The 24,647-nt window shown below is 43.3% G+C and overlaps 1 protein-coding gene across 1 annotated transcript in view; it reads left to right on the forward strand.

The window, feature by feature from the left end:
- TJAP1 (tight junction associated protein 1) overlaps nucleotides 1-21,792 on the forward strand; it is a 69,639-nt gene extending 47,847 nt beyond the window's left edge. Inside the window, 7 exon segments of the mRNA XM_081943592.1 lie at nucleotides 4,623-4,782; nucleotides 4,784-4,788; nucleotides 8,797-8,958; nucleotides 10,135-10,201; nucleotides 13,594-13,701; nucleotides 14,766-14,849; nucleotides 17,394-21,792. Of these exon segments, the coding sequence (XP_081799718.1) occupies nucleotides 4,623-4,782; nucleotides 4,784-4,788; nucleotides 8,797-8,958; nucleotides 10,135-10,201; nucleotides 13,594-13,701; nucleotides 14,766-14,849; nucleotides 17,394-18,707 (1,900 nt within the window). The 3' untranslated portion in view covers nucleotides 18,708-21,792.
- The last annotated feature ends 2,855 nt before the right edge of the window (nucleotides 21,793-24,647 follow it).

Here is a 24,647-nt window from a genome sequence, read left to right on the forward strand (position 1 = left end):
GACAATTTTGCATAAAGTTTGGCAGCTAGAAGTTTTTTCAGGACTTGCCGTACCAGTTTCACATGTTCTTCCATGGTCTCAGAGAAGATCAAGATGTCATCTAAATAAACGAGTACTCCGCGGTACAGGTGGTCGTGTAGCACTTCATTTATGTACTGCATGAATACTGCGGGTGCTCCTTGTAGTCCGAAAGGCATGACTTTATATTGGAAGCTGCCTAAGGGAGTATTAAAAGCGGTCTTCCACTCATCCCCTTTCCGGATTCGTATACGGTAATACGCCTCTCTCAAATCCAGCTTGGTGAAGATCTTGCCCTTAGCCAAGTGGTTCAACATATCTTTCATGAGAGGGAGGGGATAGGTATTCTTTTCGCATACCGCATTCAAAGCTCGTAAGTCCACACAGAGGTGAACCCCCCCATCTTTCTTTTCCCTGAAGAGCACTGGGGCTGCTACTTTTGATTTTGCTGGTTCAATAAACCCTCTTTTCAAATTGGTGTCGATGTACTTCCTCAATTCTATCATCTCTTTAGGCGTCATAGAGTACATTTTGGGCTTTGGTAAGGTTACCCCAGGTTTGAACTCTATGGCACAATCTGTGGCGCGGTGAGGTGGAAGGTAGTTTCCGTCTTCCTCACTGAACACCTCCGCCAGATCCCAATAGATCTTTGGGACTCGTTGGATTCCCGGAAGTTTAGTGTCTGCTGCGGTTGCTGCAGGTTCTGGATGGGTTGGGCTGTTAGGTTCCAATGTTCCTGGGTGGCCTTTTGGTTCCACTGGTGGTAACGGCCCAAGTCCAATAGTCACCTTTCTAACGCCATCCTCCCACTTTATGGTAGGTTCCCACTTGTCCAACCATGCAAGCCCTAGGATAACTGACTCCTGCATTCCAGGGGCCACGATGAATCTGAGGAACTCATAGTGGCGGCCTATCACCAGTTTTACTAACTCAGTGATCTTTGTAGCCGGAGCTCCCCCAATTAGGGTTCCATCCACTTGCTCAAACGGAATGGGTTGTTTCAGGGGTCTGGTGCGTATACCTAGTTGCTCCACTATTGACATGCTGATTAAGCATCGGGTGCAGCCGGTATCTATAATCACCCCAACTTCCCCTTCTACCCCCGTTTTCGGTATTTGGAGTTTGGCTTTTATTTGGAAGGGGCGGATAGGTGCACTCACCATTGGGTCGTCTTCTGGGTTTCCTTCCTCTTCCTCCTCTGAAGTGTCCAGGGCGTTTTCAGTGGCTCCGCTCTCTGCCCCTGCTGGCTGTTGTGCCAGACGACTTTTTTCTGGGGGTTTTCTGGGGGTTTTCTTGACTGTGCTGGCAGGTGGTTGGCGTGGTTGTGGAACTGGGGCTGGAGCCCAGCATGTAGATGCCCGGTGGCCAAGCTGACCACAACGGTAGCACTTTATTTTGGGGCCCCAGGAACGAGGGGTTGGCAGGAGCTTTTCAGTTTGCTGCCTCTGCGTTCGGTGGGCTAACGGTTTTTTTTCAGGGGTTCTGGTACCAGGCTTTGGATAGGTATTAATCTCGTGGTCCAGTATGATTGCAGTGGTGTACCATTCTTGGATACGATCTGGGGTCCCCCTTACGGCACAAGCTTGTTTCAGTTTGGGATCTAAGGCCTTTTTGAACGTATAGACCAATAGTCTCTCTGGCCAGTAACGTAGTCTTCCAGCTATTCTCCGGAATTCCCAAACTAATTCTTTGACCGGCCGACCCCCCTGTCGTAATTCCTGGATCTGGTCTTCAGCATCTACCTGTTGGGCCACATCGTAAAATCGGGCCCGCATCAGTTGGATGAACCCCGTACATGCCAGAGTGGAAGATGAAGATTGGACCATGTGATGAATTATGGGGTGTGGGGATAGATGATGAACTTTTAACTTGGGGAATTCACCGGATGTACCTTAGAGTTGAAATAATGTCAGCGTTCCAAATATCATGCAGAATTAAATCATTGTCCAAGGCAAAGTAGTCCTTAAAACTCCAATTTAATAAGACAGGCATGTTGGCATTAAGCTGGTGAAATTTCAACTCTAAGGTACATCTGGTGAATTCCCCAAGTTAAAAGTTCATCATCTATCCCCACACCCCATAATTCATCACATGGTCCAATCTTCATCTTCCACTCTGGCATGATTGTTGTAGAGCTGATAATGGCTGAGTTGAGCTTAAACTGCCAGGGATGCTCTTCACAGAAACCCAGCTGTAGAATTATTAAATGAAAGTTCAAGTGTTATCTTTGTCTTAGTGCTGCTGCAACAGGTTAGCTTAAGAACAATATCCATTCTAAGTTTCATCATCTATTTATGTGGCTTGAAAATATTACTTTACGTTGTTTTTGGAAAATTGAATGGGTAAAATATTTGCAGATGATAAGCCTGTGAAGAACAACACTAACAGAATTATTGAATCTTTGGGAAACGTCTACATAGATGTAGATGTATGGACATGGCAACATCATCCTTTTGCATCAGTATTTCCAAAGCCAATATGTGAATATTCATCTAGAAATGTATTTGGTGATTTAGAAGTAGATAGATCTCTTAATATGAACATTGAAGTCAAGGTAAAAATGGGGTGGTTATTTTCTTTCCTGCAATGTTATTTGTTTTCCCTGGGAACACGTAAATTATTGAGTGAGTTTCGACTTCCAGTGGAGGATACCTGAGCTATTTAGCCCCATCTGACTGCTGTGCTTAATCTAAAGCAGTGCTTCTCAATTATTTTCTGTCATGCCCCCCCTAGGAAGAAGAAAACATTTCGCGCCCCCCCCCCCCCGCGCGACTGTAAATAGTATAATTTGTCTATAAAATTGTTATAAGTACACCTCTGCATAACATAGCACACCGGTCTTTCCTCGTCTCCCACCGTAGTCACATGCTTTCTTTCCTCTTTCCCTCTTACTTGTCTATCCTTCCTTCCACCCTCCCTTCCTCCTTCCCTTCCTTCCTGCCTCCCTTCCAGTTCCCTCCTTCCTCTTTCCCCCTGCCTGCCTGCCTTCTTTCCTCTTTCCCTATCCTCCTATCCTTCCTTTCTCCCTCCCTCCTTCCCTGCCTCCCTTCCAGTTCCATTCTTCCCTCCTTCCTTCTGCCTCCTTCCTGCCTGCTTGCCTTCTTTCCTCTTTCCCTCTTGCTTGTCTATCCTTCCTTCCTTCCACCCTCCCTTCCTCCTTCCCTTCCTTCCTGCCTCCCTTCCAGTTCCCTCCTTCCTCTTTCCCCCTGCCTGCCTGCCTTCTTTCCTCTTTCCCTATCCTCCTATCCTTCCTTTCTCCCTCCCTCCTTCCCTGCCTCCCTTCCAGTTCCATTCTTCCCTCCTTCCTTCTGCCTCCTTCCTGCCTGCTTGCCTTCTTTCCTCTTTCCCTCTTGCTTGTCTATCCTTACTCCCTCCTCCCTTTCTTCCCTCCCTCCCTGCCAGCAGCTCCTCCAGCATCCCAGCTGGAAGCAGCAGCACACCAGGGGCGAAGGGGTGGCGGTGGCAAGATCGGGCGACCGCCGCCCCTTTGTCCCTTCCCCAACAGCGGCTGTTGCGCTTCCGCTTCCAGACGGAATCCTGGCGGTGGAGCTGCTGGCGGGGAGGCGAGCTACCTGCATAAAGACGCCACCGAGGGCATGGCAGAATATATCCCGGCTTGAAGTGGCAGCGCTGGGGACTGCTCAGAGACTCATCAGAGCCGCGGGCTGGAGCTGTGCAAAAAGTCTGCTTGGGCTGGGGGGGGGAGGGAGGGAAGCCTGGGACAGCCATGCTTCCCTCCCTCCCACCCCAGCCCCAGCAGGCTTCTTGCACAGCTCCAGCCTGCGGCTCCAATGAAAATCCACAGTCCGAAGTGCTGCCACTTCCAGGCGGGATATATTATGCCTCGCCCACGCCGCCGCCGTTGCACCCAGATGGAAAGGGAGCCTTCGCGCCCCCCTTTATGGAGCCTCGCGCCCCCCCAGGGGGGCGCGCCCCACTATTTGAGAACCGCTGATCTAAAGGCTGTAAACTAAGAAGGAACTTTTTGCATAGATAGATGGCCTAGTTTTTAGAATTAAACTCCCTGTCTATAGAATAGTAGAGAAAAGCAATTAGTATGTACTTTTGTATTTCACAAGTAACATTTTGGGAATTCCCTCCCTCCCTCCACCACTTTCTCTCTCTCATACACACAAACACTCGTACATCTTTAACCATCACAGACATGTCAATATAATGATTACTTGCCTTCTGATTTTCTTAGATTAAATAAGCCTAATATCAGTACCTGGGAAATTTTTGGGCAGATAGTAAAGCAGGACATTTGTAATCATTTTAAAGACAATACTGCGCTTCCTGAGCCAAGCTTTTTATAAAAATAGGTCATGTGAGACAGACCTCATCTCCTTTGCAAGTCAATTATTTTAGCTATCCATGCTGTGGATATAGCCTGCCTCGATTCCAGAAAAGCTTTTGACAAGATTCCACATGGCATTCTCCTTGACAAGTCTTAAAGTATAATTTGGATAGCATCACAGTAAGATTGGTCTACAGCAGAAGGCCAGCTGTGCTTAGGCAATCAGAATGAACGGTTCTACATCATGTTACAAAACAGTAACTACTGGAATCTGTCTTACAACCAGTATTATTTGGCATTTTTATAGAAATCTGGATAATGAGATTGATGGGCTGCTTACTAAATCTGTAGAGGACACAAAATTGGAAGATGTGGCTAAAATCCTAGGTGACAGAACAAGATTGCAGTCTAATTTGAACAAATTAGAAGGCTGGATTGAAAAGAAGCAAGTTGTTCTTCAAAAGGGAAAAAATGTAAGTTGTTATATTTAGGGAGGAAAAATACATGGCACCCCTAAAAGATGAGTATTTTCGGCTTGAAAGTGCCATAATGGAGAATGACTTGTGTTTATTCATTGCCAACAAGCTAACATAAGTTAGTGTGAGATAATTGTTAGAAGAGCATTATATCAAAGATGTGTGAAGCCCTTATTCCCCTCTATTACACCCTGGTGAGTCCACATACATGATTTTGGGACCACATTTCCAGAAAGTTGCAGGGGCTTCATCACTGGAGGTTTTAAGAAAAGACTGGGCAGCCACCTATGTGAAATGGTATAGGGCCGTGATAGCGAACCTATGGCACGCGTGCCACAAGTGGCACGCGGAGCCATTTGTCAGGGCACGCGAGGCGCTGCCCTGTCAGCTGGCCAGCGCGCATGCGCGCGCTGGCCAGCTGAGTTCACCTTTTTAAAAGCTATTTTTCGCCTTCCCCAGGCTCCAGAGGCTTTATAGGAGCCTGGGGAGGGCGGAAAGAGCCTCCCCCGCCCCCCCGGAGGCTTCAGGGAATGTCCCGAGGCTTCCCTGAAGCCTTCGGAACACTTAAAACCAACCTCCGAGCAACCCGGAAGTGACTTCCGGGTTGCTCGGATGGTCGTTTTAAGCGCTCTGAAGGCTTCAGGGAAGCCTCGGGACGGTCCCTGAACAGGCACGAGACGTGCGTCTCCATCGCCTAGGCCCGGATCGCCTCCACTGCGCGGCGCCTCAGGCTCGGCGTCCTTGCACCCGGCCTTCACATCGCTGCCGCTGCCACCGCCGCTAGGACGGGCTCGGCCGAAGGGAAATCCGTCAGGCTTCAGCCGCGCCGCCCTCGCCTCCTCCTCCTATAGCCGCGCCATCGCAAGGATTAAGGCGAAAGGGGGCGGGGGCGGGGAAAGCGAAGGGGGCTTTGTTGTCCTCCTTCTCCTCCTCCTTTCCCCCACCGGCTCGAACGCGGCGCCAGGGTCCGGCAGGCAGCGAACGAGTCGAAGCCTGCCGACTGGAGGAAGAGGGTGAGAGGCGGGTCCTGTGAACGGGGGCAGCAGCGGCGACAATAGTCGTAACTTGCCGGCGGGCCGCTCCGGCTGGGAGACAAAGGAGGGGAAAGGCGGCAGGTGGCCGAGTTGCGACTATTGTCGCCGCTGCTGCCGCCGTTCACACGACCCGCCTCTCACCCTCTTCCTCCAGTCGGCAGGCTCCGACTCGTTCGCTGCCTGCCGGGCCCCGGCGCCGCGTTCGAGCGTTCCGTGAAGCCTCCGGGGGGGGGGAGGCTCTTTTCGCCCTCCCCAGGCTCCTATAAAGCCTCTGGAGCCTGGGGAAGGCGAAAAAATCATGCAAAGCCCCCTTCGCTTTCCCCGCCCCCGCCCCCTTTCGCCTTAATCCTTGCGATGGCGTGGCTAGAGGAGGAGGAGGAGGAGGCGAGGGCGGCGCGGCTGAAGCCTGACGGATTTCCCTTTGGCCTAGCCCGTCCTGGCGGCGGTGGCGGCGGTGGCGGCAGCGATGTGAAGGCCGGGCGCAAGGACGCCGAGCCTGAGGCGCCGCGCGGTGGAGGCGATCCGGGCCCGGGCGATGGAGATGCACGTCTCGTGCCTGTTCAGGGACCGTCCCGAGGCTTCCCTGAAGCCTTCAGAGCGCTTAAAACGACCATCCGAGCAACCCGGAAGTCCGGGTTGCTCGGAGGTTGGTTTTAAGTGTTCCGAAGGCTTCAGGGAAGCCTCCGGACGTTCCCTGAAGCCTCCGGGGGTGGCGGGAAGGTTTTAAGTGTTCCGAAGGCTTCAGGGAAGCCTCCGGACGTTCCCTGAAGCCTCCGGGGGTGGCGGGGAGGTTTTAAGTGTTCCGAAGGCTTCAGGGAAGCCTCCGGACGTTCCCTGAAGCCTCCGGGGGTGGCGGGGAGGTTTTAAGTGTTCCGAAGGCTTCAGGGAAGCCTCCGGACGTTCCCTGAAGCCTCCGGGGGTGGCGGGGAGGTTTTAAGTGTTCCGAAGGCTTCAGGGAAGCCTCCGGACGTTCCCTGAAGCCTCCGGGGGGTGGCGGGGAGGTTTTAAGTGTTCCGAAGGCTTCAGGGAAGCCTCCGGACGTTCCCTGAAGCCTCCGGGGGGTGGCGGGGAGGTTTTAAGTGTTCCGAAGGCTTCAGGGAAGCCTCCGGACGTTCCCTGAAGCCTCCGGGGGGTGGCGGGGAGGTTTTAAGTGTTCCGAAGGCTTCAGGGAAGCCTCCGGACGTTCCCTGAAGCCTCCGGGGGTGGCGGGGAGGTTTTAAGTGTTCCGAAGGCTTCAGGGAAGCCTCCGGACGTTCCCTGAAGCCTCCGGGGGTGGCGGGGAGGTTTTAAGTGTTCCGAAGGCTTCAGGGAAGCCTCCGGACGTTCCCTGAAGCCTCCGGGGGGTGGCGGGGAGGTTTTAAGTGTTCCGAAGGCTTCAGGGAAGCCTCCGGACGTTCCCTGAAACCTCCGGGGGGTGGCGGGGAGGTTTTAAGTGTTCCGAAGGCTTCAGGGAAGCCTCCGGACGTTCCCTGAAACCTCCGGGGGGTGGCGGGGAGGTTTTAAGTGTTCCGAAGGCTTCAGGGAAGCCTCCGGACGTTCCCTGAAGCCTCCGGGGGTGGCGGGGAGGTTTTAAGTGTTCCGAAGGCTTCAGGGAAGCCTCCGGACGTTCCCTGAAGCCTCCGGGGGTGGCGGGGAGGTTTTAAGTGTTCCGAAGGCTTCAGGGAAGCCTCCGGACGTTCCCTGAAACCTCCGGGGGGTGGCGGGGAGGTTTTAAGTGTTCTGAAGGCTTCAGGGAAGCCTCCGGACGTTCCCTGAAGCCTCCGGGGGGGGGGGGGTCGGGGATGTTTTAAGTGTTCCGAAGGCTTCAGGGAAGCCTCCGGACGTTCCCTGAAGCCTCCGGGGGTGGCGGGGAGGTTTTAAGTGTTCCGAAGGCTTCAGGGAAGCCTCCGGACGTTCCCTGAAGCCTCCGGGGGGGCGGGGGAGGCTCTTTTCGCCCTCCCCAGGCTCCTATAAAGCCTCTGGAGCCTGGGGAAGGCGAATAAATCATGCAAAAATGGGCCCGTTGTGCGCGCATGCGCACTGGGGGCGCGTTGCATTATGGGTGCGGCACGCCCGCACACGACCCCCCCCCGCGCTACCCCCACTTGTGGCACGCGAGCCAAAAAAGGTTCGCCATCGCTGGTATAGGGCCTCCTGCTTGAGCAGGGGACTGGACTAGAAGATCTCAGAGGTCCCTTCCAGCTTTATCCTGATTGATTGAGTGATAATTTAGAACAGTTTCAGAGGAGGGTGACAAAGCTGATAGTCTAGAGCACAGATGGAAGGAACCTTGGATGTTCAACCAGAAAGAAAAAAGACTGAAATGAGACATTGAAAAGGTAGTATAGATAAGATAATCAGGTATTATTTTCCATTGTCATAGAAATGAAAACCAAAAATAATGGTTACAAGTTTCAGCCTCTTGAAATTTGCTTAAATAAAAGGATAAACTTTTTGGTAGTAAGATCTGAACATCAGTGGAATATTTTTCCTATAGAGGTTGTGGATTTTCTATCCCTGGTTAGATTTTTAAAAGGATGCTGCTTGAGGGTAATTTAATTTATTTTCATGCATTCAGATGGTTGGATAAGATCTTTGTATTTTTCACTTCCATGATTCTGTGATTCTTTTCCTGGCTTACCAAATGATGGTTTTTGAGAATCCTGTACAGGAAATTTTGAACTTGAAGCTATCACTTTTCTGTCCACAGGACTTGTGAATATTATGCAGAAGGGAAGGTGGTTTGGGTGTCCTAAGTGTGTGGGTTATAATTAGCCAATTGTTTAAAGCAAATTTTCAATTTATAAAGCTCATTTGTTCACTTTGCAGCTAAATTAGATACCAATTGAAGCTACGTTTTATGCATTTATCTTGTTTCATCTTTCCAGATTCCAGGAATGCAATTGAACTTTGTTCAGAGGCACATTGCTATATTGGCAGCAAAGTTTTCTGTAGTTTAATTGGAAATAAGTTGCTGCTTTTTGTACCTTAGGTTGTTGCAGCGTGACAATGAGGAGCTGCGTCGACGTCTGGTCTATGTCACCAACAAAATGGAAGCAATGGAGAGGGAGTTGGAGTCTGGGCAAGACTACCTGGAGATGGAATTGGGCCAAAATCGTGAAGAGCTAGAAAAATTTAAAGACAAATTCCGTAGGTATGTGACTTTTAGAACATCAGGTGGGGAGGAGGGGAGGAGAGAAAAGCAGTCCAGTTCCTTAGTTGATAGTGTTTAGCTTATTCTGTAACATATTTTACCATAATCTGCCATTTATAGAAATACTGCAAATGAAGTCAGTGAAACCTTTGGCTTTCCAGGTGTTGTTTACTAAAAACTCCTAATAGCTCTGGCTGCTATTCTTCATAGTAGTTTGATAACATCTGGAAAACCAAAGATTATATTCTCTTGTAGATCATTATACACAGGGAAATTGTTCTATATGAAATGTGTGTCCTGAGACATACAGACACCACTTACGAAGCTGGTCCCCTCCCCCTTTACCATTTGACTTGCTATTGGATAGCTTAGTGTTATGTAAGACCCATAGATTTACCAAGCTATATTTTAATTACTATATAGAGATTCTTTGGTCAGGCTTTTTAATACCTTGGTTAATAACTTAAGACAGTCATAGGGAGCCAGAAACAGAGAAGAAAATGAGTTTTATTGACTCTTGTGATCCAAATGTCTCTCCATGATTCCCCAAGATGATGGCTATGTTGAATGATGCCTTACATAGGGGGAAGGGGTCCTTTCTCATGGCCTATTAATATTTATAGTTTATTAAATATAACCAGGCCTGGATACAGTAGTTTAAACCAAAGTGAGAGTCCAGTTCTTAGAAAACACAGATAAGTCATGGATCACCAGCTTAGAAACTGGAGCAATGGAGACAAATGTGCAGTCATTAATATAGCAACTTCACAGGTGGGAGGAAGATGAGGTGATGAAGAGAGAGACAGAGATTAACCTTTACTTATAACTGTATTCTACCATACACGATTGAGAGATTTCTCTGAAAGCTTTATCATAGTCTTCAACATTTCTGCTCTTTCACTGGAGTGGATTTTGATCATTTCCCCCTTATCAAGCTTGTTGTGTCCCTCCTCCCCTACATTCCTCTATCTCTCACACACACACACATTTTGTACCTCCTTTCTCAACCTTTCTGCAGGTTAATGCAGAAGGAGATGAAATACCCAAACATGACAGAATTTAAGGCATGCTGTAAATACAATACCACAGTCCATTGTATAATATGTCATATCTGGTGTTTACCCCAGGGGATATTTTGTGCCTATTCAGTAACATGGGTGTTCTTCTTTATCTTAGATTGCAAAATAGTTACACAGCTTCACAAAGAACAAATCAGGATTTGGAGGAGAAGCTGCATGCCCTGGTAAGTGATTGTATGGCCCTATCAGTAGAATGGACAGGTCTAACTGTTTTAAAGGTCTTAAAGGGTATAGTATATCTGTATTACTGTATAGTAATACCAAAATGCAATGAATCAAAAGTAATGAGTAGAATTTCAGTCTAGAGTTGATGAAAGGGGGTATTCCTTTCAAGTTTTATGTTTTGTGCAACAGTGTTTTGGGTTCTCCTGCAACGCAGCTATTTGTAGTTTTGTCTTGCAGCTTTTTAAAAGAGACTTGGAGTCATTATGTGCTGCTTATAGCAGAATCTGGGTGGGATGGTTTTGTCATGAATTGTGGGATGTCAAAGTGGCGCCAACATTTGTATATTATGTGCATTCATAACACTCATGGCTTTTTTTCTCTCCTCTCTCTTTCTCTCTCTGTCTCTGTTTCTTTCCTTCCTACGCTGCTGCTGGCACATGCTGGGTGTGCTCACCTCTCAGGCCTCTCTCAGTCAAAACTGGATTTTTGCAGTTGCGTCTTTTTGTTTGTGTGTTTTTCTTTTCCTCTTCACATGTTTCAGCCTTTCCAGTTTCATTGTTACTCAGTTCCATGCATTACTCAGCCCCACTTGCACTGGGATCCAGAATCTGAATCAGCCTGCAACTTGGGTTTGAATGAAATAGCTGATCTTTTCCTAGCATGACTTGCTTCATCCTATTTTATGGGATGCCCTAGTTTGGGTGGGGTGGAGTGCCATTTATCTACCCCCAAAATTAATCCACAAACTGACATGAAATATAGTACTTTTTGTTATCATTGCAGAACTAGGAGTTGGGTAGTACAGTTCTCAGAAGCTTCAATCACCATAACCAAAACTAAGGATTTCTCATTCTGGTACAAATACAACATTAAATCATTATCATTTTAATCCAATATCAACACTCATGCTTCACAAGATAGAATGGAGTGGGAACAACTGCATGTTTTTCAAATTAAGTGAAATGTTTTGTTGAAGCAGCTGCTGACACAAAGGTGTCAGTAATATTTGTGTTAGTATGAAAGTTATATTATCTGTCATCTGAATTGAGAGATAGGTGGCAAATAAATTTGGAAATAAAATAAATGGGGTGAACATGTGAAATAACAGAAAGCTTCTGATCCTGCTCATTTTATATCACAATGTATAACTGTGCAGGAAAAAGAAACAAAATAAATGATAGATAGATAGATGATAGATAGATGATAGATAGATAGATAGATAGATAGATAGATAGATAGATAGATAGATGATAGATAGATTGATAGATGATTGATAGATAGATAGATAGATAGATAGATAGATAGATAGATAGATGATAGATAAAAAGATAGAGATTACATTATATGTAGATATATCCGCAAGGCTAGGAATTCTGCTTTTCTGAGTGGGCTTTAGAACAATAAGGTATTACTTTAAATGCAAAATGAATATCTCAGAATCCATTTTCATGGAAAGCACAACTGGACAACTTTCAGTTGTATATTTTTCTGCTCCCTGAATCCCATCCTGACCATACTCCTTTACTATGAGTGCTTTGCTGGATGGGATTGCCATTGAGGCAGGAAATGCGTCATATAGTGTGAACAGTAAAGTAGGCTTAAAGTAATAGACAGATCTCAACATTCATTCTTCAAACTCGGGCCAGATATCAGCCCCAATCACTTGCATCATCAATGCACCCACTGCCTTCATTTTGCTCCAAAGGGTGGGTCTCAGCTGCTGGAAGGTTGCTCACCCATTGAAAGAGCCTATACTTATCGGTATAGTAGTACCGGTATTTAAAGGCTGTTGTACACTTATTTGAAAGCAAACCCTATTAGACTGAATGAGGCACACTAGACCTGGGCTGTTTTTCTGTGGAAAAGGTAAGGTATTTTTGTAGGTCAAATGCCTATTGAAATTTCGCAGTAGAATTTGCCCTTCCTGTGATGAGATGTTTATGTTTTGCTGCTTCAGAAAAATATCTTATTTGGAAGAAGTTGGGATAAAAGGACTGTCTTGGAGATTCAAGAAATACATTGAGGGCTAGGATGCGCAAATCAGTTTAAGTCTAATCCTTATCAATATGGAATGCATTTAAACATTACTTTTTGCCCCTCAGACAGTCTTAGAATTCCTGTTTAAAAAATAAACACCATTCAGTTTTGTCTAGTGATTAAGGCACCAGGCTAGAAACCAGGAGACTGAATTCTAGTCCCGCCTTAGGCATGAAAGCCAGAATGCATGACTTTGGGCCAGTCAATTTCTCTCAGCCCAATTCACCTCATAGAATGGTTGTTGTGGGAAAATAGGAGGAAGAAGAAATATTAGGTATTAGATATGTTTGCCACCTTGAGTTATTTATAAAAATAATAAAGGAATAGAAATAAATAAATAAATACCCTCAATCATTGTTATTTATTGCACTTATCCTATGCACCTTGCTCAAAGTATGTATTTTTGTTTGAATTCATTCCAAGGTGGATTTCATTTTTGGTGGGTCACATCACTTTTATTAAAAAGAATGTATATATTAGCCTGCAATGCTAGGTAAGTGTAGGAGAATAGAATTTTAAATCTCATGGCGTAGGAACTTTTTCTTTCTAATGATAAGCTCTAGCTGTTAATTTGATATGTTTTTAAAGGGTACAATATCTGCTTGTTTCCAATATTTTCTCCTACCATCTCTCACCATGTCTAGACTAAAATTTGAAAATTGAGATTTTTGTTAATTAGCAATGAATATTGTGAAATTAAAGACCACGTGTAATGGTCAAGTCCAGATGAAGCCAAATAAGTTACTATTCCTCTGCCCTACAATTAGATGTTTAATTATTGCAGAAAATCTAGGTATGTGTAGGGTTGCGGAAAACCTGAGTAGAAGATATAATAAGTTCAGTTGTTTTGGATATTTTATGTGCTCCTATTACTTTTCTCACACAAACAGCTTTTCATAATTCCCCTAAGCATAATTCATTTCCTGCTCAAATATGTCTATTCAAACCAAAATGACTAAAGTTTGATCTTTCTTGCTTTCCAAAATGTTCTTGGATTTCAATTCTTATAATGCCTGACAATAGATAACACTAGCTTAAAATGATATGAATTGGAGCACAGCAGAAGCTCAGGCTTGCCAATACCTGATTTAAAGGGCACTCTTCATGTTTGCATGATGTTTTTGCAAACAGGTATGAAGAAGTCAAGAAACACACAAACATAGTTTGCATTCCTAAGTAATGCCTTCCTAAGACACACAAAAAGAATTAGATGGGTTATTTAAACCTCTTGCTAAAGGAAGAAAAGGAGTTCGATTTTTAGAGTTGGGCAGGCTATGGAAGAGAAGAGGGCAAGGATGAAGACTGCCAATTGTTGATTAATGTGACTCATCACCTGTATATTGCTATTCTCTAGATTAAAAAAGCTGAAATGGATCGGAAAACTCTTGATTGGGAAATTGTGGAGCTCACCAATAAGCTTCTGGATGCCAAAACAACTATCAATAAACTGGAAGAGCTTAATGTAAGCAGTCTTTTTTTCAGAACATTGATCTTGTATAGGAAATAGGGAAATAATTAATAGGTGTATCCTTATTTAAGTATATTAGTGTTTAAAGTTCTGTGAAGAGGAGCACATGACAGGCTGCTGAAGATCAATAAACATCCTTCTAAAAAAAAAAGACTGGCGGTGTATAAGAGAGCCCAATTCCTATCCAAGCAACATATTGATGCTGAACTTTTTCAAAAAGATGGATTGTGAAAATTGGGATACTTAATCTGTGTTTTGTTTAGAACAGCCTTTCCCAATTGGGTGTTCTTAAAATGCACAAAATTATGAATATGGGCCTTCCCACTTGATGTGGTTCATATACCAGCATATCCTGAGGATCTAGGTATGGAAATGCAATGCATTAACTGACAGCCATACAACTCAATTTATTCTATCAGACATTCACCAAAGATTTTGATGCTTTTTTTTTGTCTAGTGAGTTGTTTTTTATTTTGTTTTTTATTTTTATTATTTTTCCTATTGGCTTTGTACACTGATATATTAGCCAGTTCTCCGCTTACAGTAGTTGTCTTTCGTAAAGCCTGTTTTAAAAATAACTATTCTAGTTTGTGAATGAACTTGTCAAATTGCACAAGTTTTAATCAGCCACAATGGAGAAGAGGCTAGTAGCTAGAATAGGTAGTAGAAGATAGTAGCTGTACATTTTAATGCATTTTTAGTTTTCTAAAATGTTCATTGGGACTTGCGAAAGAAATTGATATGATCAAGACTAGTTCTGCCCTTAGCCTTCAGCTGCAGGTTCTGTGTTGGCATAGACCAGGGGTGTCAAACTTGCCCGCAGGCCAGTTGCGTCACATGCTGGCCCTGCCCGGTTTAGCGAATGGGGGGAAAGTCCCGATACATCACGTGATTCCTCTGTGATGATGCGAGTTTGACACCCCTGCCGTAGACTTGCAAGTTCTCAGTTGTTTTGATTTCAACATTATGAAATACTTTTGTACTTTTGCCTCGGACATCACCTTCTTCTGGACTATTTCAAGCTATGTCAATTCAATTATGATGTGTTATCTTGACAGGAGCGATACCGGCTAGACTGTAACTTAGCAGTGCAGCTCCTGAAGTGCAACAAATCTCATTTTCGGAACCACAAATTTGCTGATGTGAGTAAAACCCTGGAGGGGTTTGAGGATCTGTGAATCACTTTAATGGCCTGGGATGAACTTATTTTTCTGGGATTTCTGTTTCCTAACAACAAACAGTTAATGCCAGTCATCTCATACATGTTGTTTCTCATTCTCATTGCCTCATTGGCTTTGAATTCAGTAGGTTCCTGAAAAGAGTTTCATGAATTGCAGGCTTCCTGCTTAATCCTAACTTTCTTCTTTTTGTTTCATTAACCATGTCTATATGAATCCTCAGCACAATGAGTTATTATAAGAGAATTAGTAATCTAGTGCAAGAATCTGTTTACTAAAGGGGTTTTAACTAACTAAAGTCAGAAGGTGATTTAGTAGCAGGATAGAAAACAAGGAAGCTAGTTAGACTAGGAAGTTTAAATATCTAGTAGATTTCCAGATTCCATAAACATTATCACAAATTTGTTCCAAAGTTCAGTATGTTCTTGCTACTGATTTTACTATTATTTTTGCTGGCTTTCAGGCTTGCAGAATGGCACACAAATACAATCATAGTCAACTAGAAGTCCTAACAGCTTTTGTAAAAAAAAAAAAAAAAGATATACTGTTCAAATTTGCTTTCAACCTAAAAATCATCTATGAGTTAAACTGATATCTTAAACAGAAAGCTATATACAAAATAGATGCATGGACTTATTGCATCTTGACAGTGTTTCCAAAGTATTGGTGTCACCACTGAGAAGGATTTCTTACGTATCCAACAGATCTTAATAGTGTTAGAATTATCCCCAAGGCAGATGTTGAAAGTCTTCTGGTACTAATGTATCATTGGGCTCGCAGATGAATTGGGACCAAGATTTAACAGCAAATACAATTGAAACATTTATATTTCATTTATACATATACTTATATTAATTGCAGCTTTTTAAAATAGGAACAAGATTAATAGATGATGTTTGCATAATACGTTTAAAATATACTGATAGATATAAAAATCAATATATTAAATCTACCCTTTCTTTATTGGAAGCGAGAAGAGTTCATTTTCAGTTATACTATATTATTCCATAATTAAATGGCCCCTTTACAATTATATAAGTATAGCTACAACACATTTATATATTTAAACTATTTTCAAACACTTGCTTTCTCCCATTTCAATATTGCAATAGCACACTGGTAGAACCAATTGTATCATGAATTTTTCATCTAACCTGTCTATACTCTGATGTCTAGAGTCAGCTGCTGCTGACATCTTCAAACCTGCCACTCCATCTCCAGAATGTCATATTATATACATATTAGTTAAAATGAGACCACCATCTTTTCCATGAGATGCTTTCAGTTCAGGCTAATGGAAACCAGACCAACATGCTATTAATTCCTATTTATATTGAATATGTATTACTTAGTAAATTAGTACTTTTATTTTTAGTGCTTCTTTGAAGCCTGGTTATTTTCCCAGCCGCATAAGAAAATTGCTCCATTGTATTGAAACTCTGCCTTGATGAAAGTCATCGCATACTTGCTTTAATATTAAGAGATTCATGCACGTACTGTTTTTCAACATTTTAAAAAATGGATTATTTCAAATATAGACTGCCAAGCTACTCACCCCATGGATGACTTGTGGGCATACCTTTAGGAAATAGTTATCTATTTAAAGAATGATTTTTTTTTCATTTATATTTACAGGCCTAGTACATGTTCTCAGGTATCAGTGTTTACACATTTCTACTGCTGGATATTTATGTTAGCGCAATGCTTGTCGTTGCAATCCTAATAGATCTGGCCCATCACAGGGCATTTGGTCAGAGACAAAGACTATGCCACCTCTGCATTCACCCTATTTGATCTCTGCCATGGGTGCTGGCTTTCATGTTCCCTGTCATTCCCCTTTTCATGGTTTACAGGAATTGCTGCAGTATTTTCTGGGAAATGAACAAGAGCTGAGTCCTGCAGGAAGGCATCTTAGAGAGCAAGGAAGGACCACGTTCTGCTAAAAGCTCAGCCCTAAGATGTTCTGCACGAAATCTGTGTAACTGCAGAGATGAAAGCTGATGAAAACGATATACTCCTTGCTTATAATTTGCTTGACTGACTGTCCATGAGAAGATTCCCAGGGAGTGCAAAGTGGTTCTGTTTCTAAAATCAATCGAACTAATTCTAGGGTAGTTTGGCCAAGGCAGTGGCCTATAATTACTAGATGCTTCCTAGCAAACATAGTTCAGTGTGGCAATCAACCTTTCCCCCCCCCCCCCCCAGCGATCAATAGTACTGTGTTGGCCTAACATGAGCAAGGAATGCAAGATATTGCAAATATTTCTATTTCTTCTAAATGTATATTGGAAACACAATATTTCCCTTGATTCTGGGATAGGAACAGAAGTATTTTGAATGTAGATATTATATATTTGAAAAGCCCTTCGGTTACATTTAGTTAGAACAAGCAGCTTAGATGGGTTTTGCCAAAACCTCTCCAGCCACCTTGGTGCATTTGTCCATCCCATTTACCCTCTTTCCTATGTGCTATTTTAATTCTGCACTACTCTGTCTTTTTCTTATTAGCTGCCATCTGAGCTGCAAGACATGGTCAACAAGCACTTGCAAAACACTCAGGATTCTGTAGGCCCTGGCCAGGAGGAACTGCACAGCTTGGCTCCCTCTGACGCTGTGCCCACCTCAGTCATTGCTAGAGTGTTGGAGAAGCCAGAATCCCTGGTGCTGAACTCAGCCAAATCCAGCAGTGGAAGTTGCTCTATGGCTGAAGATGTTTTTGTGCATGTAGATATGAGTGGCACTCTTCCTGAAACTTGTGTGAGTTCGAGGCAAGCGGAAAACAAGGGGAAGGAGGGATCTAGACAGCAAAATGGGAGCTGCAAGCCACAGAACTGCTTGGAGAGCCTGCCAAAGGAGGTGCCTACTTTTGAGAAACTAAGCCCATATCCCACCCCTCCCCCTCCCCACCCCATGTATCCAGGGCGCAAAGTCATTGAGTTTTCCGAGGATAAGGTGCGGATTCCAAAGAACAGCCCACTGCCCAATTGTACTTATGCTACCCGCCAAGCTATCTCTTTGAGCTTAGTCCAGGGGGAGGATGAGAACTGCGACAGGCAGCGCCCCCTTCCCAGCAGCCCAGCCTCAGGTCAACGCTCTGCCTCCAGCTGCTCCTACCAACCTTCCCCCAAGTTGAACCGGGTTCCTGGATCTTCTCAAAGCAGCCCCTTCAGCAGCCCCCCCCAGGTTCCCAGCACATTTGCCAGCTCCGCCAGCTCCGAGGAAGATTTACTAGCTAACTGGCAGCGGATGTTTGTGGATAAGGCTCCTCCTACCACAGAGCAGGTGCTAGTAAACCGTACTGCATTTAGCAGTGACACAGCACAGGAGCTCCAGAAACGTTTCAGCCGCTCCATGCAAGAGTTAGGTCGGGTAGCTTCCGCCTACTCGGATGGTGAGGAATCCGTGCAGAGCTACAGCTGGACTGTAAGCAGAGACTCAAGCATGGACATCGACAGCACAGAGTTTCGAAGTCGCCGGAACCACTTCTCTTCTGACTACAGCACAGATTTCTCCCAGGACGAAAGCTGCAAATTGCTGCAAGGGTCTGGCACTGCGGGGATGGCAGAGCCTGTCACTTCTTCACCAGAGAAGTCCAAAGATTACATAGACTACCCATCTGGGAGCCCAGCTGAGGAACAGGAATTGCTGCTCCAGGAAAGCAGGGTGAACAGCCAGGAGGGGGTTTCTGAGCAGGGCAAGGATGGCAAGAGCAAGCCACTACCTGGGCGCCCACATCGCAGCCCCAAGAGAATGGGGGTTCATCATTTACATCGGAAGGACAGCTTAACCCAGGCTCAGGAGCAAGGCAACTTACTTACTTGAGAACGGAGAAGAAGAATTGTCTTGGCTACCCAGGTTGAGTGTTGCATTCTCATCCCAGGGTTGCCCTTCAAGCCCTGAGACTCAAGGGATTGCCATCACATTATTCTGGCCAGGAATTTTAGGCAATGTTTAAGTATTTATTGTCTTTTTAATACACGGGAAAGGGGGAGACAGCTCTCCCCTAGCACCAGGATGCACTTGGATGTATGCTGGCAACTCTTTTGTGCTGATGTTGACTGCTCAAGCACTCCTCAGGTGTGGATAAGAGATAGAATCGTGCCTGCCTTCTTCAACCTGTTCTCCTTGTCTTGAAGGCCAAGATCTAGAAAATAGTTACACTGAGTCCAAGTATAATAATATATGTGATTGGAAAACCAGCACAATTTTAGATCTACACAAGCACTCTAACTGTATGAAATTGAATCTGGTGTTAATTACCTTACACACCTTCCCTCTTAAGGTAAAGAACAATGGAGTAGTTGAAACAAAGGTATGCTTTCTATCTCCCCTCCATGCGTCCTTTCTCAAAACGCTCAGTGAGGGATTCCACCTGACTTCATTTCTTTTCTTCAAAAATTCTGCCTTCACACTTACTGATCAGTTCCAATTGATTCAAATTAAGACACCTGAAGCCTATATTTCTACCTTTTTGGCTTGTGGCACGAGATAGGAATATTTAGTCCCTATTTTCTTGCCTCAAATCTCCCACCAAGCCATCAGGTGAAGAACATGAATGAAGTGAGAAGCCTTCTGTGAGTTAACATCCTCAGTTCTGTAAGCTTTTGGTGAATTCTGTAATATTTTGGTGAGTTCATGTTTGTTTCTCCAAGCCTTCCTGTGGCTAAATGCATTGGTCAACAAGGCACATGAGGCATAGGAATCACCTCTACTGTTTCTTTGCATGTTGCATATGGGGAGTGGGGCTCCATGTTATGGAAGTTGGGGTTTTCTGCCAAACTACATCACAGACTCCCTGCCATAGTCTCCCAACTTGAGCTAGAGTGTTTGCCATAATGAGCTGAGTCTGTGTAGCTGTCTGTTTAGCTATCACTTGGATACTCTGGATCATGATTTGGTGATAGTGTACTATCTATGCTTTCCTTTGGATTAGTCTTCCTCACTCTTATTCTTTAGATGTGTAGGGGCTAAAATTCCCAGCAAGTGTGACTGTATAGGGCTCTGTGGTTTCAACATTTCTGGGGGGGTGGGGGGAATGCCAAATTGAGGAATGCTGCTTCAGGTCTTCAACTATTAATATGTACGTATCTCTCCATTTTGGGGTGAGCAGAAAGGTGTTGTGGGATGGGGTGGTATATGCTATAGAAGAGATATCTCAGCTTTTTAATCTTGAGTCATCTTATGTCTGGTCCATAACATTATTTCACTAGCTGAGGAAAAAATTCACATTGATCCAAGACTAAACCATACAGCCAGCTTGCCTCTTGATGACTCTTCTTGACACAAATTTAGATACTTCTTGTTTGCCCCCTTGGAGATGGCTGATGAGGATGGGCATCCCAATATGGGGTCCAAAATGACACTAGTGCCTTCCCAAGGCCTTACCCAAGGTCTTTTATTCCCTTTTCCCCCTTTTGGTTTCCTACTTATATTCAGTATTTTGTTCTTTTCTGGCTGTTTTTGTGTGTTATTTGCGCATTTGAGGGGAGGGACTAATTTCATAGTGTTAAGAATTTTTCATTAAAGAATCAAACTTCTATATTTGAATTCATTAACCTGCCCTGCTATTCATGCAACCAGAGAAACTTCTTGGCTACTTTGCTTAATTGTTTTTGCCAGTTACTTGTTTAAATGAGATTTTGGTAATTTTCTGTTAGAGAATATTACAGCTTTTCTTTTCAAATACAGCAATCTGGTCATCCTGACCTTTTGGAGATGGTCGTGTTTAAATTATTACTAATGGACCATTCCTTTAGTTAAGCTGCTAGCTACTGCATTGTATTAGTGAGATGTAACACAGTATTTTTTGCTAATAAACTGGTGCTAAAGATATTATTCCTTTAGCTTACATAATACTTAGTGGTCTGATTTCTTCAGTTGATATTTACTTACTTACTTTTCTTGATTTAGCTTGTGAATTCCTTGAATTTTCTCTGCACTACATGGAAGAGGACAAAGGTCACTATTTTTTTCTGTTCCAGTCCTCCTGTATTCTTTTAATCCGGTTACTGATGGAGATAGGGCAGCTTGGTGACCTTTTATTTAAGCCAGTATTGGTTGAATCTTAATCTAGTTGAAATGAAATAGTTCTCATGAGCTAATTGGGTCAATAGAATCGATTCAGGACCATTTTGGTTACAATATGTTAAATCCAGATCCAGTTCTCCTTTCTGTGTTTGGTTGCATAAAACATTCCGAAGCTGATAACGTTATCAGTGTAGCTAATAACAAGATTATCTAAAAAAAAAAATCTTCTCTATGTAGGTACATTGAGCTAAAGTGTGGCCCCATAAAATTCAGCTCAGGTTTGCTACCATCCCGCTTTTGGCCCTTACAGCGCTCCAAGTTGGTGGGATCTAAAATTTTGGACTTTTTACATTTTAAAAAAAAGTTGGGTGTGGTTTAAGGGCCAAAAATGGATAATTTAAAGTCTTGCAGAGGTTATGGGTACCCATTTAACCCCTTAAGCTAACTCCCTCTATAAGTGACCTTTGAAGTGCTGTTGACATGCTGCCCAAGCACTCGGGTAGCCCTGTAGGTAATAACTTAATGGGCTTAAAGGCTGGAGGAAGAAAGCCAGAAAAAAATAAATATTTTTTTATTATTATTATAAATGAATAGTATAATTTATCAAGTGAATTTACTGACCTTTGTGCAATCTGGCTTCTTAGCCCTTCACCTCTGGCAGTATTTTGTTGGAGAACTTGAATTGACTCATTTAGCTGCTCCCACCCTTTAGAGTCCCAACTCAAGACTGTTAATCTACAACTAACATGTTTTGGTGGTGGTGGTGGTGTGTGTTTTGTTTTGGGGTTTTTTTGGGGGGCGGGGTGTTTTGTTTTGTTTTGAGATTTACAAACTGATGATGTATATTTTAAAGGCAGAAATAAAAACTATTTTAAAAATATGTCTGTGCAGTCGGTTGTTTATTTTGTGGCTTGAATCAGAAACAAGGCATAGAAATGTGCTAAAATTCTAAAGTGCTATCACGGGTATTTTTCAAAACTTGATAATTGATATTTTAATCAGAAATGCAAGGGATCTAATCTGGAACCACCTTAATGCAAAAGATTGCTGCAATGTTTAGATACAACCCTACCTGTGAATTACATCAAGATTAACTTTCCTTTATGATTGTATTCAAATTAAATTATTTTTTCTGGAATTATCAGTTAGGTAACAATTGACCTTTGGTCTTTAGCAGGATGCTGAAGGCCTTAGTGTAGCATGAGGCATCCTTAGTAAAGTAGAAGCATATATTCTTTTTTTTTTTAATTTTCAGTATTTAGGTTTTAGAGTTCCTTCAAATTCTTGATATACTTGTATACCAGCCTTCCCAATATGAGTCCTTCTAGATCAGTGTTTCTCAAACTTGGCGACTTTAAGTCCTGTGGACTTCAACTCCCAGAATTCCCCAGCCAGCTGGGGATTCTGGGAGTTGAAGTCCACAGGACTTAAAGTCGCCAAGTTTGAGAAACACTGTTCTAGATGTTTTGCTAATATCCACATCAACCTCCCCTTCAACCACTTTGAAGGTTGAGTTTGAAATCCAAAACCTCTCTGTTTGGAAGTCCACTATAAACCATGCAAGGGTTTACTGGAAAAATCCTAATTAGAAAATGCAGACACTGCTGCCTCCTATTGGTTTTCAAGGTCTTTGTATTTTATTTGCAAATGAGATATATTACTCTCCTCTATCACTGATGATGTGACGTAGTTTGGTAATGAAATGTCTGCAAGAAAACAACCAAGCTCAGAGAGCATTTCTAGAATGATGGTAATACTGTACAATATTTTTATTGTTGAACCAAAGTGAACGTATACATAGAAGGCCAATATATAAAAATTAGTAGAAATAGTGAGCTGTAATCACACCTGATCTCTGTAATGTGTTTTGCAATCTTCACTTGTACTAAAAAAAGTGTGGTGGTCTATTGTAATATCACTTTGGTTCTGAAATAGTTGTTGATACATTCCTGGGGGATGATTTTTTTTTAATTGATACATTTATGTGTGCTTTAATAATAGTTGTTTTGGATTTTATTTTTAAATAAGAAAAAGTTGGTACATTGGACTTACCACGCTGTGGGACAGAGGATTTTGTAATGTGATATCTTCTTTCTATTCACACCCAGGGCAGAACCAGAAGATTCTCACAGTGCTTTCTGGGGGAAGATACAATTTATCCAGCAGCTTCAGTATGACAACTCCCAGGATTATTTAACGAAAATACGCTTCAAAAAATAAGTGTGTGTGTATAGGATTAAACTGTGTAGAATTAGTTGCTTAAATTGGTATATATCGATCAACACCTAGGTGAGCTAGATGCCCTGTTTCTGTTGTAGAAAAAGAACTTCAAGTCAAATGGTCTTTAGCAAAATCAGGGCATTTTATGATATACCAGAGCTATCCCTGAGACTTGAATTTTAAATCTGGACAGTTTCTAGTCCTTGCTAGAAACTATCTTCTGTTCTGCCAAAAATTCTTCACCCAATCATTGCAATAGTTATGCTCACAGCATTTTATAAGATGGGACAGAGGATTGTGTGCGCAATTCTACAGATGTGTCCCAAGCAATCCATACATATATGAAGTTATTTGGGGTCCACAGGAAAGAAAATTCTAGACTCCCATTTATTTGGAAATAGTGGTTGGTGCATACTTCTCCCCTTTTGCCAGTGGGGGAATATATTTCCCTGGCTGGAGCCACATTTGAGGTTTCTGTGCCTCCCCCAAATAATGTGTGTCCCTTGTTACCAGTTGCTGCTTTTTTTTTTTTTAATAACAAAGTTTTATTGGTTTTTTTGATGTTTTACAAAGGAAAAAGGTAGGGGAAAAGTTACAAATTTTGGCAACTGCAATGTGCGGTAGGTGCGCCCCCCCCCCTCCATACTCATAGTATACATTTGCACATAATTCATTATTAAGTAATAACATATAGTCAGCATATAAATTCAGTTAATAATTTCGATCAGTTTATATCAGGTGGATTTTCTTACTCATTTTTGTGATCTGAGCTTTCTCGGTGTTGCCCCATCTCCCCCCGCCGACAGGGCTCCGGCCCCTCCCATGTCCTGTGTATCTGATGAAGAGTCATCAGGTTTTTCTAGGAGTAGTTTGGTTTTTTCCATAAAGGCCTGTGCCTCTATGGGTGTATTAATTCTAACTCTTGTCTCCTCCCAGAATATTAGCATACCTTCAGGCATCAACCATCTAAACCACACCCCCTTCTGGTATAATTTATTCGCTAATTGCGAATAACATTTTCTTTTTTCCCTCTCTTTCTTGGGGATCTGTTTCAGAATGGTTATCTCCTTATCTTTGTATGTCAAGGCTTGCCCCCTTTGTGCACTCAGAATTTCATCTCTTGTACTTTTTCTAAGAAATTTAATGTGTACCTCCCTGGGAATGTTGTGTGTTCTAGCGTAGGCTGAGTTCACTCTATAAACCAGGTCTATTTCCCACCCCATCTGTTGTTTCTCTTTCTGGATGTATTCAGCCAAAATGTTTGTCATGATGTCCCTTATGTTTTCATCATCTGCCTCCATCACATTTTGAAATCTAAGATAAAAAGACATTCTCTCAAACTCTATTTTCATCTGCTGGGTATCAAGTTCTTTGTTTCCCTTCTGCATCCCCTCCATCCCTTCCCTCATCTCAGCCATCCCACCCTCCAAAAGATCCAGTCTCTGTGAGTTTTTATTAATTTGAACCTGGTTCTCTTTAATTTCTTCTTTCATCTCTTTTAATTGTTTTTTTATT

This window comes from Natrix helvetica (assembly GCF_964273705.1).
Source record: "Natrix helvetica genome assembly, chromosome: 2".
NCBI classification, from domain to species: domain Eukaryota; kingdom Metazoa; phylum Chordata; class Lepidosauria; order Squamata; family Natricidae; genus Natrix; species Natrix helvetica.